This window comes from Nicotiana tabacum, chromosome 3, assembly GCF_000715075.1.
Source record: "Nicotiana tabacum cultivar K326 chromosome 3, ASM71507v2, whole genome shotgun sequence".
Lineage (NCBI taxonomy): Eukaryota > Viridiplantae > Streptophyta > Magnoliopsida > Solanales > Solanaceae > Nicotiana > Nicotiana tabacum.
Genome location: NC_134082.1, coordinates 6,280,100 through 6,295,783, shown reverse-complemented (window position 1 = coordinate 6,295,783; position 15,684 = coordinate 6,280,100). Strand labels below are relative to the sequence as shown.

The window sequence follows — 15,684 nt, the reverse complement described above, 5'->3', positions numbered from 1 at the left end:
ATTAGTACTATTCTCTTCCTTTATCTAGTCTTGGACTTGATGTGCTTTGCATAGTTCATTCTTTCACATATCTTCAGACACGCTGAAATAAATTGCATTAGTTTTCCACGCTATATAGTAGGTAAAAGTTACAGTACATAGCAACTAGTAGAAAGCAGTACAAATTTGAATAGTAATAATAGAAGTAACATTACACGCATTATTCTGCTTCACATATTTGAGTCACTCAGTGTGTAGCATTTGAAAGATTGGAGTTCATAACTTGCAGGTTATACAGTCACTTGAACTCATTAGCACACATCAAAGGCGTAGTGTTGTGATGCTATTTTACATTCACTGCCTTAAAATCTTGGATTATCTTTGAACAGGAAAAAGAAAGGAACAGGAAATATGTACGATAAAGGATGGCATATGACTTTAGATAATCGTACTGCACAATGTGACTTCCAACAAGAAAACATGGCTTCAACCCAAGTTGAATGCCCAGGTAGACTACATAGAGAGAGATTTCTGGGCAGTTTACAAGCAGTTCGCGACTTTTCACATCATGAGTTAGCTTTTGCAGACAAAGATGGTGAGTCTGTGACAGAGTGCTATCGAAGCTTAGTATCAACAAAACTAGTGTGGCAGTTGAGTCGGGCTGTTGAACAACAATCAAGGCATTGTCGCTTTGAGAGGGACGAAAGAGCGAGCTTCTTGTTTGTTGTTTCACAGAGTATCAGCAAAATTATCTACACATGTAGAGCTAACTGCAACTACAGATACAGATGACTAAGTATATGCATCAGTGTTTAAGGAGATAGGCTTACACTGCTTTGCATATTCCCAAGACTAACTTTTAGGAAAGTTGATATTCACAATGCCACTCCCTAAAGCATTATTCTCATGCCCTTGTAATACTTTTCAATAGATTGTGTCATCAAAATCAACAATAGAAGCCTTTGAGATTCTTGACAGAAGAACACAAACAGCATGCTCATCAGTGATAGCCATGTTCAGTCTGCACAAGGTATTGAAAGCACAATGTATCTAGTGAAGGAGGTGATAGCTTAGCGGCTCTTGCACATTTCGATTAAAATTTTCAGCTTCCCTTATATTATCACAGCTACCAGTAGCGGTAGTACTCAAATTTGACTGAAATACTGCTTCTTTCCCACTCAAATTAGGATCGGTACATTTTTCTTGCACCAATTTGTCTGAAGTTTGCAATGGGATACCCTGTATTGATGTATTAATAGGCACTGGAGGACTTTTAATAACAATTACTGTGGCACATGAGGCCAAATATTGTACAGCAGCACCTATTGAAACATCTTGATCAAAGATACAGCAGCCTCAGCTCCAAATGTGTCGATGGGCTGATTCTTGGTGTGCGTGAATTCCACCAGCCTGCATAACAATTAAAACTCTATGCGTCGATGAGCTGATTGTGATGGTATTTCTTGAAAGATACATAAAAACTTGAAAAAGCTGAGATATAAGATAACTTTCATATAGTACAGAGGTTGCACACCTTTTGTTTCACTTCCTAAAGCACTGTTCTCATCCCTTATTATCAGTATCTGAGTGAATATTATCCCATCGTTGCGGAGAGTCAGCAATCCCATGTATGTCTCTGGACTTGAGAAGTAACGTATGATATGCAAACAATTCAAGCCATGCCCAAAAAAGAAAAGAGAGTATACAACAATAACAATTTGAAAGAACAAATCTTGGAATACATAACTAGAGTACCTTTTGGTTTACCATAAGCACACAAAATGAAGAAAAAGTGGGGAAATTAGACAAAAGTTCAATAGTAATAATTAATATCAATACAAATCCATCACTTATTCACCACACAACAAAGTAAAAGAAAAGGAATGAAATAGCTGGGAGAAGGCAATAGATGTTTGAGGATTCATCTTTAGCCTCAAAAGCTGGATGTATTCCTTACATGCTCTCTGCAAAGAAAATTATACTGGTCAATGTCCGCCACATAAAATGAAATAAAGGAGGTAATAAATTCATCTATACTCACATATTTTTCCCAGGGTAAGAATGTTCAAGACTCATTCCGAACAAGGACCTGAATCCTGTCTTCTCCCATCATATCTTCAACATATTGTTTAATCTCCCGAGCGGAATTTTCAAGATGAGGGCTCCTCCACAGATCGATAATTTTCAATGAAACAAGATCCCCGAAACTAGGCGGAATCTCCTCAAGCTTATGAGATTCCCACAGTTGTAATTTATCAAGCACATGAAAGGATTCCTCTCTAAACTCCCACTTAGCAAGACTCATTGGCTGCAACGTCAAACATTTGAGTTTCTAGAAGGTGTCTTTCTCCCCCATGTTCCATTCTTCTCCCGCGATGATTGCGACTACAAGGTACAGCTCTTCAACACCTCCATTACCCTGGAAAAATTCAATACTTTTTAATAGCTTGTGGCATCAACTTTGGCATAAAATTGTGAGAATCAATGATGAAGGCCTTGAAAGATTCTTGATGGAGGAACAAGAGTAGTAGTATGCTCATCAGTGAAGGAGGTGACAGTTACCTACATGAAAAAAGAAAGGAACAGGAAATATGAAAAAAGATGCCATAACGAAAAAGAAAGAAAACACGGTTTCAACCCAAGTTGGATGCCCAAGGAGCATACATTGGAGAGAGATTTCTGGACAGTTTACAAGCAGTTTGCAACTTTTCACAGCAGGAGTTTGCTTTTGCAGCCAAAATTGGCGACAGAGTGCTATCTACGCTTAGAATCACTAAAACTAGTGCTGCAGTTGAGTCGATTTGGGAGGGATGAAAGTGGGAGCTTCTTGTTTGTTGTTTCACAGAAGATAGAGCAAGAGCAGCAGCAAAATGATCTACACATGTAGAGCTAACTGCAACAAATGCTGGTGTATATTTACCCACAAAAAATGAAATAGCTGGGAGAGTGCATCAGAATTTAGATGTCTGAGGATGTATTCCTTACATGCTCTCTGCAAAAGAAAATTACACTGGTCAAGCACTGCCACATAAAATGAAAATGAAGAGGTAATAAGTTCGGCTATACTCACATATTTTCCCAAGGTAAAAGTGCTCAGGACTCGATCAGTTATAAACAAGGACCAGAATATTCCTACCCATATCTTCAACATCTTGCTTAATCTTCAGAGCAGATTCTTTAAGTTGAGGGCTCCTCCGTAGTTCAATACTTTTTAATGAACAAATATCCCCGAAACTAGGCGGAATCTCCTCAAGCATACGACAGTCCCGCAGTCGTAATTTCTCAAGCGCAGGAAAGGATTCCTCTCTAACCTCCCAATTAGCAAGAGTCACTCGCTGCAACGTCAGACATTTGAGATTCTGGAAGGTGTCTTCCTCCCCCATGTTCCATCCTTCCCCCTCGATGATTGCGTCTTCAAGGTACAGATCTTCAAGCTTGGGCAGTATTCCTATTGTTGATAGTGAATCGGATGTCAGAGGAAACTCATACAAACACAACATTTTCACACTCGAAGGGAAGTGAAAATCCCAAAGCCGATTTGTCGTTATAGAGAGCGCACTATCATTTGATTTTGAACTTATAAAAGTTACTTCGAAAGATTCTAGTTCATTTAAGAAGTCCAATTTCGGGAACCAATATCGCCCTGTTGAACAATCCCATGATTCCTTGAGATCAAATCGAAGCTCTTGAAGATTGGGAAACCTTTTGAAAATATCCTCTTTGTCTTTCGAATTGGAAAGCTTGAGTCCCCGTAATAATCTCAAGCTCTCTAACTTTGAGTCCTCTCCTGCCAGTATTAGTTCATCTGTATCCAAATCAAAGAAAGAACAGTCATCTATGCCCAGCACTCGCAACTTTACAAGATTCAAAATTGTTGGTAATAGCACCAAGGGTGGTCCAAAGTTATTCACCCGCAGAGTTTCCAGATTCCACAGATTTGAAAAAGACAAAGGCAGAGAGTGAACTTCTGTCTGAATGTTTAAGTACCTCAAATGAACCAATGTGCATATTTCATTCAGCAAAGAATCATTCACCGTGATAGAAAATCTATCCACTTGCAACACTCTAAGAAGCCTCAAGTGTCTTAGGTGACATATATCATAAAGACTATTGTCATCATATATGTGTCTAGTTATCCTCAAAGAACAGAGGTGTTTACCAGAATGCTTTTTCTTTTTTGAATCGAACAGGACAAAATTGTTATGCCCAAAGTGCCACTTATGATATTCAATGTTCACTTGACGTGGCATCAGATCTGAAGAAGATGACGATGGAGCAATTGAACTTATCTTGCCAAACAACTTTTCCTCTCTTGCTTTTATCAAACAAAAGTCATGCACAAGATCATGAATTTGGCAAGTCCGATCGTCACCTATTTCATTGAAAGAAATTACCAAGCTACTGGAAATTAAATTATCCAGATAAATCTCAAACAGTTTTTCCACACTCTTCATCTCTCTCTGCTCCAAAAATCCTTCAGCAAGCCATAAAATTTCCAAATTACGGACTGGAATTGCTTCGTCCTTCGGAAAACTCGCAAGGTGAATCAAGCACGACTTTAAGGGATCGGGTAAATGGTCATAACTTAATGCTATAACCCTCATCACGTCCTCTTCTTTCTGGAAAATAAAGGAATTCAAATCATTTCGAACTTCAAGCCACACACTCCTTTTCATTTCCTTCCCTGCAATGACTCCAGCAATCAAATCAACCACCAAAGGAAGTCGTTTACAGTTTTGGACTATTTCTTTTCCAACATCCACTAGTTCATCAGGGCAACTTTCTTTTCCAAAGACCTTTTTCTCTAGTAACTCCCAACTTTCTTCCAGTTTTAGAGGATCACTGTGGCGTTGTGCATGCATAGCCACTTTCTTTTCTCGAGTCGTCAAAATAATTCTACTTCCTTTCTCAACTTCAGGAAAAGGTCTTGTCAACTCATCCCATGCTGCAGTGTCCCACAAATCATCTAAGACTATAAGGTACCTCTTTCCAAACAGGTGTTTCCGTAGCTTATCAGCAACATCAATATTCTCACCGAATTTCGAAGCTGGGCCAACAACTTGATTAAAAAGTTTTTCCAGCAACCCCATCTCGTCATACTTTTGATCGACTGTACACCATGCACGGATGTCAAAATGACCAGAAATTGACTCATCATTATACACTTTATATGCCAAAGTAGTTTTACCCGAACCGGGCATACCAGTGATCGAAATGACATCTAGCGTTTTTGGTCCACTGGAGAGCTTCCTAATTATCAAGTGTGTCTCCTCTTTAAAACCTACGATTATTTTACCAGTTATTGATGACTTGCGATCAACTGGCTTGTTGGGAGAGTTCACAACAATGACACCCATGTTCTTGGGAATCTTCTCAAATAAATTTGAGATCCCTTCTTTGATAAGATTGATCTTTTCTATGGTAAAGGGAAGTGAGAAAATAAGATGTAAGAGACCATTGTCTCTTACAATAATTGAATCAATGACATCTTTTGTCTCGTATGCCACATCTAAAACACGTGCCCAGAGATCTTTATACAATTCTTGCTCAACATTCCCGAAGAAAGATCTTATGAATTCTAGATCTTCTTTCACCAGCCTGATTTCTTCCTTTATCAAAGCGACTAAATAAGCATTGGAATTGAGCAAATCATCTAAGTGTCTAAGTAGAAGATGCATGAACAGGGGTCCATCACTCATGGGAAAGCAGAGTTGAGATGAGTCTGGGGCTTTCAGGTAAACATCCTTGAGTTCTTTCTTCAGGAGTTCAATTTTTTTGAGCAAGCCTAGAGTTGCACTATTTGTTTCATCGGTACTCTCTTCATTCTTTGCTTTCTCTTCTAAGTTGCGAGCCATAGATGATACGTCCCTGGTAAGTGCTCCGACACGTGCTAGGAATTTAAACAACTTGCCATTATGAATAAAGTCCTTAGGCACATCAGTAAGAATGATTAATAGGAACTCTATCATGATATGAATGTTTCGGGCCCCTGGACTGCTAGCGGTAATAACATTTATCATGTGCTCTTGTAGATGAATTAGATACTCTCTAAGAATATCCGGAGAGGTTTGTAGGAGCTGCTTAATAAAGCGTCCAACTTTTGCTGATGTTGAAGCTTTCAAATTTGTAAGACATATGTGCATAACCTCCAACTGAGTTGGAATAATCTCCAAGAATAGATGTGTTAGCTTGAATAGTCGAGAGTGTCCACCAATTTGATTATGCCATAGGAAGCGTCCTACTCTCTCATTCATTAGTTGAAACTGAGGTAAGATATATTCAACATTCTCATGCCCAACGCAACCATTCACTATCAACTCGAGGAAATGTCTTATGTTGCCACAAACATTCTGAAGAATCTCATATTCGGTCATGAATGAAGAAAGTCGATCAACACGATACTTGGAAAAATGATGGAGATTCAGAAGGAGGAAGTCCAACTCCAATATCATCTTTTCAATCAGATCCGCGTCAACAACTTTTTGAATTTCTTCATTCTTTAAGCTCTCTATGAAATCTAGAACATTGAGTAAGTCTTTGCGAAGGGTAGAAAATGACACCTGCCAAAAGACCAGACATTATATCAAATTCTCACAAAGAAAGTCAGTTAATTCTCTATATATTATATTCTTAGAGTTTGAGCAACTGTTATATATTCAAAATAAGCATGTCAAGAAAATAGTTTACTATGCATATGCTCAACTGCATTAAAAGAATATGTTGAGCTGGTGTTTTACTAGATTATGCACTAAAAAGGGGGATGGCCAATTTAGTGAAGGTTTATTCTAACCATTCTGAGGAAGACATGAATAGAAGTAATTGTCAAACATAAAACACAACCTATTGAAAATCATAACTAAGCATGATTGATAAGCTTTATAATGTTTAGTTTTTTTTATTCTTACAATAAGAAGTTTATAATTCTATCAATAAGTTCCGATTATTTGTTATAAAATAGTGAATGCACATGTCTCTGATAGCAAAAACATGCACCTACTCGGTATTTTTACCAAAAATACTATCTTATAATGGTTAAGCGATTTAATAAAGCAAGAACATATATTAAGTGAAAAAAATTTATGTGCAGACACATGGCATGCATGTGTTGGTTTAGTATATAAAGTCACAATTAATTGGAAAGAAATAAAATAAAACAAACAAGAAACAAAATTTATCTCATGATATTAAGAGAAAAAGTAGTATAGACGTCATGTATTTCAATTTCTTCAACCATAGGTTCAATTGCCTCAATTTCTTTTTTGATCCAGGTTCATTTGCTGAAGTATGAGGTGAAGAAACAGAAGTAGGGGTGATTAAGCGAAGGAGGAAATAATCTCAACATACGTCATGGATTTCAATGTCTTCAACCATAGGTTCCTTTGCTGAAGTGGGAGGAGTAAGTTTTTGCAAATAAACACCAATAGCATCAAGGTACAACCCAGAACGCCCGTGAAATCCCACAATTGCTACACCTTCTTTCATCACAAGTGAAAATGGGGTTCCCCCAACCATAGACCCAAATGGTCCATAACTCTTTGCATTAGTTATAAAACATAGAGATTTTATAACTAAATGGTTGCCATCATGTCCAAATGTTCCGTTGATACCTGTTAAATATTCCAATGGAGTTGCCTCAAAACTACCTGAGGTTATTACAAATCACATATCAGTTAAATAAGTAGCAGAGTCGAGAATTTTGACAAAAATTCAGAAAAGTGCAAGAATATCATATTAGGATTTGAAATCTTTGGACCTAAAGCAAATCTAGACACTTAATTGAATCCTCTCAATGCAAAGGAACCGGCAAACTTTAATATGAAGCAACATGTGCATCCATATATTTGACTTGAAAGATGCTTACATAACTACAGATTGTACGTTGTGTACACTGAAAATGCAAAAAGGTGCGACACTATCATATTAAGTTGACCTATAACGTGCTATAACTGATTTAATTGTCTTGATAATTACTTTTTTTTACATAATATAAGCTCATTGTTATGACATGACACAAATTTAACTTGAGAAGAACGTTGTCTCTTCGACCATATTTTTTTCGGACTTACCTTGGCTCTTCGACCTCCACCCCCACCAAACTTTGGTGAGTCGATGGTAGTACCTTGTTCCGTAACGGTTCTGAACATGATGGAGTCTATACAATCTCCATGAGCAATCAATATTTCTTTAATGGGACTTTTCAACATGTAATTCCATTTTGATCCCCCAAAACCTCCCCATGGCTTCAAGAATATTGAGTCCGCTTGATCATAACTCACGTAATTTCCCTTCACATACATAACAAATCAATGGCTCCATCATTTGCAGTGAAAAAATATAATGAATATATATATACACTCATGTAATAGAAGAAAAGGCAAGGTACCATTACTGGCAATTTGCTTGGATTTGAGGTGAAGTTAAGGAAGTAGAGGTAATTAAGCAAAGGAGGAAATAATCACAACATATGTGAGAACTAGTTAATTTTATGGTATGTGTCACAAAAAATTACCAGTGAGTTATTAAGTGATCATTTTATAAATTAGTCCATAAATAAAAAGGAGAAACGTGACAAATATTTAAACTAATTTTTCATCTATAAAAATATCATAAAACAATAACGCTCTTCTTCATGCAATATGTTGCAACTTTTTATCTTTTTAAATCTCTATATTTCTTTGTTACCCGCTAAATACCATGATTCAAAGGTTAGAGGAACAATTTAGGGAAAGGAAAAGAGGCATAACCTCAAAAATTAACATATTGGAACCAAAAAGAAAGATGATAATCAGGGGCATCTAATTAGTAACTTATAATTTGCTATCATAAGTTAAAATTTACTAATAGTATCAAAAAGATATTTAGAGTTTTTAGTGTATAAATTTTGAAAGATAACACAATCAACAACAGAGGGTTCCTTCAAATTCCATTTATTTTGTCAACTTTAGTTGTAATAAATATTGTATCATGACATACCGATAATTTGATTGCTTTCCCTTTCTCGCTTTCCATGATTGTAATTCCTTCCCTTCCGTTCAAGTTCTCAAGATCTGATGTATAAAATATACATAAAACGTAATCAGGAGAAAAAAGAAGAAGGAGCAAGAATACAAAGGATCTGAAGAAAAGAAGCATAAAGAAAAGCCATAGCAGGAAACCATACATAAAAATTCAGTTAAATAAACTTTGTTTAGCTAAACATGATTGGCTAAGATCATGGTGGACTAGCTAACCTTTTTAATTGATGTTGAAGATGAAAAATATGAGATATGGAATGGTTGCTCCTCTCTGTTTTTGTGTATGTATGAATTCTGCCCTTTTCAACAAACCAACTACATGAGATAACAAGTTGAAAACTCTGGTGAAGGTGAGATCATTGATGTTAGGTAGAGTGTGACAAAAGGTTGGACGCCAAATTTGAAATAGTCTTAGTTTCTTTAACTTTGTTTAGAAGTGAGCACTATTTATACATTTACTCTTTTATTCATAGCTAGAAGTGTGCAACATTTGGGTTCATTCCGAGTTGATTTGATATGTTTCAACGTGAGTTTTTGGAAGTCGAAAGTTCGAAAGTTCATTAAGTTTGATTTGAGGTGCATTTCGTCGTTTCAATATTGTTATGTGTGTTTTGAGGCATCGAGTAGGTCTGTATTATGATATGGAACTTTTTTGTATGTTTAGACGGGGTCCCAAAGGGCTAAAATGAGTTTCGGATAGGTTTGGGTTGTGTTGCGCTCGTTTTTCTTATATTTCGACGTGTCGTTTCTTCAAGCATAAATGGTACAACATTGAACAAATGAGCTCCGATTTCTATTTTATTGAAGCATTAGATCCGTATCGTAATTACGGAGTCATGTAAAAAAGAATTGTCAAATTTGGACATCGGATGAGGATTTTATGGTTATTTTACTAAGAATTGGGTTGCTAGAGTTTTTTCAGATTAATTACGAAATTGTCATTGTTGTGTATTGAAAAATCTGCAATATTTCCAAATATTGAAACCAACATATCTCCTTCAATATAAGATCAATAGGAGTGATTCAAGAGCCTATCTCAACTATCATTTCACAAGGAATCCATTGGAGGTATCAAAAGTGAGTTTCGAGATCTTTTGCCACAAAAAACGAGGCAGAACAATGTTAAAATGATGGTTTTATGCATTTAACATATTTTGAGTTGGGGAGCTCGGAGTTGGGCAATTTGTCGAGGCATTTTTTAGCATATGAATTGGGGTAAGTGTTCTCTACTCGGTTTTAGTCATATTTTATGAATCTATCTTCGATTTTATCTTTTGGTTAATGAATTTTAAAGAAGAAATTGAGGGTTTTGGCCTAAAGTTTCATAATATGAATTTTTGAGTTTTGAACACCGATTCGGAGTAGGATTTGAGTGAAACTAGTATGGTTGAGCTCATAATTGAATGAGTTGACGGATTTTATGAGTTTTTTGGGGTTTCGAGGTGTGGGCTCGGGTTGAGTTTTTTAGCCAATTTTGGGCTTTTGATTAAAGATTCGATCTTTTCCGATTGGGATTGGTTCCTTTAGCATTGTTGATATATTTGAGTTATTTTTGATTAGTTTCGAGCCATTTAGAAGTCGGAACACGCGTGATGAGATTTTAACTTCTGCAACATGTAGCTTCAGGTTTACACACTTGAATCACACAGGAATTGCTTGCAACATGCCTTGATATTTTGCTCTCAACTCTTTCTTAACTTCTGCGTTTGTGCGTTAACTGTAAAAGAGAACACACTGATATTTATAGAGTTAGTTGAATAGGATTAACTAGAGTTCTAATGTTATACTCTTCCTTGGTGGAAGAATTTTAGTTATCTTCAATTTCTAACTCTTTCCCTTATCTTGGATAGAGTTCTCTTCACGTAAGGAGTCCTGCTCCTTATCGAATATGCAACCTTTTCGTCTAGGAGATATCCATCATAACCACTTATGCTTATCCCTTTCACGTGCATGCCTTGTGCTCGAATATGCCCCTATCTGTGTACACTATATATGAACCTGGTTCATGCGTGTGTTTCTTTGTCAATTATAAAAACAAACTGACTCAGGCCAACATTTTTGTTAGCTTTTCTATTGTATGTGTTCCTATCCCTTAAGAATTGGAAAAAAGATGAGCAGTGAATTCTTGATTTCCACCAATTTAATTTCTACTGATGCAAAGCTCGAGATAATGCAATCCATTTGGTTACACTGTTAGGTGTTTGTCCTTATTTTCTTACCATATTTTATTTTCCTATCTGTTGAAAGAAACGACAACATATTTACCATAATTGGATTTTTCTTCTTATGGAAGGAAATTATAAATCTCCCATATTTGGCTAGTCCCTTTTCTTGTAGGAAAAAGTTTGGACCTTTATAAAGTGACAATCCTTCCTTTTTTATTCAGAAGCATCCATAATATCTATAGTCATATTGAGTTTGAGAGTCTTGTTTAGGGGGAGAACGTTTTGGAACAAGTGTTAGTGTATCGCTTGTGTTTGGCTCTCCATGAGGTTATCCTCTCAATATTTTTATACACTCTTTTATATAGTGGATTGCTCATCTCCGCCGTGGATGTAGGTCAATTGACCGAACCACGTTAAATGTTTGCGTCTCTTTTGATATATTTCTTGTTTGTTGTCTAATTTATCGTCGTTCAAGGTTTTCTTACTAGCTTGCGCATGACATCTAATTATTTTCGGTCGTAACAGATCCTTTGGGGACAAGGGTCTGTTCGACACCCCTGATTTTGTTTGGAAAATTGATGAAGATGCAGTATCAATGCGATATATAGTAACAAGAATGACTCTATACCTTCTGCTTAGGAAGAGTGCAAGTATTAGTTCTCTGTTAATCTTTCTTCTGCATTTATTTGTTTGAGCCCTTGTATAGTTGCAGTGGTAACATTGGGAGCTAAGACATATGGAAGAGGATTGAAGCTCCTATGACCATCCATTTTACCCTTTCTTTGAGCAACTTATCCACATTTAGTTCCGAACAAAATATTGTATAAGCCATAAGAAATACACTTAACTTACAGGAACTGTAAGAACTGAATATCCATGCATTATTCTCATGGTGAGTATGTACTTTTGATTAACATGGAAGAACTTGAGAACTATGATAAAACTATGCAAGATACTCACAAAGATCAGTGGATATAAGCCAATGGAAGATAAGATGAAGTCACTCAATGGGAGTGACACATATGAGTTAGTGAAATTGTCGAAAGGTAAAAGAGTTTTATCAAACAAATGGATATACAGAATAAAACAAGATAACCATATATACCTCTACGCCTAGGTACAAGGCGAGGTTAGTTGTTAAAGGTTTTGGCCAGAAGAAAGGAGTTGACTTTGATGAAATTTTCTCGCATGTTGTAAAGATTTCTTCATTCTAGGCTTAGCCGGGAGTCTAGATTTAGAGGTTGAGCAGATGTATGTAAAGACTGTTTTTCTTCATGGTGATTTAGGGATATTTATATGGAACAACCTGAAGACTTCGTAGTTAAGTTTGCAGATAAGCATGCATTTTGCAGAAAAATGCAAGCTTGAAGCCTGTCAATAGTTGCTCTACTTGAAGATATATTTGGCCCCTTGGTTGGAGGAGGAGTTTGTGGGGCACATGCCCATGTTGTCCAGCCAAGGGCCCAATGGTCTACTCCTATTCTCTTTTGATTTCCATTCCTATTCGAAATTGAATTTGGTTTTTATTCCCATTTAGAGTTGGTTTTGGCTTTAAGAGAAAATGCTACTCATTATTTATAAATACAACAACCTTGGAGAATTATTCTATGCTCATTGGTATAAGTCTTTAAAAGACTTAAGCATATAAGAGTATTTTTTGAAAGAGTTTCATCAAGAGAGAAGAGAGAAGAAAAAGTGTTTGTTTTGCTGCAGATTTTTGTTCTCACCGGACAACTTCAAATCACGTTTAACCGTTGGATCGGGCTGAAATTTGGACTGAGTTTTCATAACATCTTGGTCTTTGATTTAAACGGTGGAGGTCGGAATTGGAGGCCCGTAGCATCTGATTTCGAGCCCCGAACAACATCTCTAGTTTTGTGACTTCTCCTCTTTATTCAATTGATTCGTTGTTGCTATTGTTGCTCCGTGTTTGGCACTTATTGTGTAGCCAATACAGAAAATTTTTGTAACCCTCTATAGTGAAGTTTTTTGGATCTTTCTGATCCCGCGATTTTTACCTTCAATTTGATGGTTTTCTATGTTAAAATTTGGTGTTCCTTATCTTCGTTATTTTCGGATTTGCCTCTTCCTCAACATAATAGTGATAACTGTAAAAAAGAGTTCTTACACTGACCGTGCATATAATTTAAATTCCGACCAATTTATCTATTTTTTAGGTTTAAATTTTATTAACTGCTTATGCAAAGGATGTTTGCACACCCAAATCAGTCACTCAAGATAATTAGGTAAACAATTTTGGAGAAAATGATATTGTATAGGTGTTCTCAAAATAATAACCGAAAAATATATATTTATATATGTATATTGATTTATGTACGTTATATACAAAATTATACAAATTTTATACAATATTTTAGCTATCAAATATGAATAATTTCTGACATAGGCTATTAATAATATTTGCCCAACATTTTTTTGAGTAATTGGTGCGGATGGCCTTATGGCCTCACCTTCATTGTGTAGATGGAGGATCAGGCCATTTTAGTGCGTCAGTTAATATTAAGATATCTATTTTCTGTTATATAAAAAACCAGAAGATGTGAGTGCTCATTTATTTATGCTTTCTCGACATAATAGATTAGCAAATAAATTACGTAATTCTTAAGCAAGGATCTATACTTAAATAATTATTGCAACTTCCAAGAGGAATCTTTAATTTCTTTAAGCAATATATTAACTACAAGTTGAATTAAATAAAACGTGGCCGGCGCATGAAATTATTGATAGTAGGTTTGGATTAGAGCCTTGGTTTTTTTAATGGCAAGCCACCTCAACCATTCCACCGAAAATCTATTACCCCTCAATTTCAAATTAAATGAGATACTTTTATTTTTAGTCTGTTCCAAAATAAATGATATATTTCTAAATTTGGAAATAATTCAACTTTAAAATCTTTCATTTTACATATTTACCCTTAATGAGAAGTTTTTATAGCCACACAAATATAATGGCCCTACAAACTTTTTACCCCTTAAGCTTTTAAGACCACAAGTTTCAAAAGTTTCTTAAACTCCGTGCCGAGTCAAACTACCTCATATAATATAAAACGGAGGGAGTATCTTTTATCAGCAATACTGAATAATTTTGCTCACGGAAAATAGATAGATATAAAGAAATCAAACTAATATTTTACCATACTTGAAAAGATTAACTCACTCTTGGTTTGAAGAATAAATTATGAATCCACACAATAGGGAACATTTCTAGACCTGAGGGCATACCAGAAACAGTCTCTCTATCTTAAAGATAGGAGTAAGGTGTATACATTGTTTAGCTGGCAAATAGAAAAGGGTTTCCTTTCATAGCCATCCTCCCTCAAGAAAGCCTGATTTATTGGAGCTAATACATTATGATTTGTGTGGTCCTTTTAAAGTAAAATCAAAATGTGGTGCATTTTACTTTGTGACCTTCATTGATGATCATTCTCGTAAGTTCTGGGTGTATACTTTGAAATCTAAAGATCAAGCACTTGGCGTGTTTAAGGAATTTCAGGCCTTAGCTGAGTGACAGACGGGGAAGAAATTAAAATGTATTCGCACTGATAATGGTGGTGAATATTGCTTTCCCTTTGATAACTATTGCAAAGAACAAGGAATTCATCATCAGAAAACTCCGCCCAAGACGCCTCAATTGAATGGTTTGGCAGAGAGGATGAATAGAACTCTAGTTGAGAGAGTTAGATGCTTGATTTTAGAGGCTAAACTTCCAAATACATTTTGGGCAGAAGCACTTAACACTGCTGCCTATGTTATTAATTTGTGTCTTGTTATTGCTTTGGATGGTGATGTCCCAGACAGAGTTTGGTTTTCCAAAGATGTTTCTTATGAACCTGAGAGTTTTTGGGTGTAAAGCTTGTGTGCATATTCCTAAAGATGAGAGATCGAAACTGGATGTCAAAACTAAGCAGTGCATTTTATCGGTTATGGTCAAGATGATTTTGGGTATAGTTTTTATGATCCAGTTGAAAATAAACTTATTAGAAGTCGTGATGCAATATTCTTTGAAGACCAGACTATTGAAGATATTGACAAAGACGAGAAGATAGATTCTTAGAGTAATGAGAGATTTGTTGATATTGATCTAGTTTCTATTGCAAATGCACCTATTGCATCTGGAGGAACCCAAGACAATGATGGAGATAGTGATCAAGGTCAAAATGATCATCATGATGTAGATGTTATGGATTCTCCAATTGATGAAGTTATGGTTGATCGACAACCAATTCCTATTCAGGTAACTACTTTGAATGCCCCCAATACCTCTCTTAGAAGATCTACAAGGGAGAAGAAAAAAATCCATGCACTATCCTCCTGATGAGTATGTACTTTTGACTGACATGGGAGAACCTGAGAGCTATGATGAAGCCATGCAAGATACTCACAAAGATCAGTGGATAGAATCCATGGAAGATGAGATGAAGTCACTCCATGAGAATGGAACACGAGTTAGTGAAATTACCGAAAGGTAAGAGAGCTTTATCTAACAAATGGATATTTAGAATAAAG

At 36.0% G+C, this 15,684-nt stretch overlaps 1 protein-coding gene across 6 annotated transcripts; it reads right to left on the bottom strand.

Moving 5' to 3' along the window:
- Positions 1-393: 393 nt before the first annotated feature.
- LOC142179381 (putative late blight resistance protein homolog R1A-3) lies at positions 394-9,409 on the bottom strand. 6 transcript variants are annotated; one of them, XM_075249152.1, is made up of 9 exons: positions 9,210-9,409; positions 8,953-9,026; positions 8,046-8,264; positions 7,324-7,622; positions 3,050-6,539; positions 2,644-2,971; positions 2,021-2,541; positions 1,514-1,943; positions 394-1,389 (listed from the first exon to the last, which is right to left on the bottom strand). In XM_075249152.1, the coding sequence occupies exons 4-5, from the start codon at positions 7,489-7,491 to the stop codon at positions 3,084-3,086; spliced, it is 3,624 nt and encodes a 1,207-aa protein (XP_075105253.1). In that variant the 5' UTR covers positions 7,492-7,622; positions 8,046-8,264; positions 8,953-9,026; positions 9,210-9,409; the 3' UTR covers positions 394-1,389; positions 1,514-1,943; positions 2,021-2,541; positions 2,644-2,971; positions 3,050-3,083. The 6 variants fall into 6 exon arrangements, with proteins under 6 accessions (XP_075105253.1, XP_075105255.1, XP_075105256.1 ...); XM_075249154.1 differs by having other exon boundaries at positions 2,021-2,398; XM_075249155.1 differs by having other exon boundaries at positions 2,021-2,398; positions 2,900-2,971.
- Positions 9,410-15,684: the final 6,275 nt, after the last annotated feature.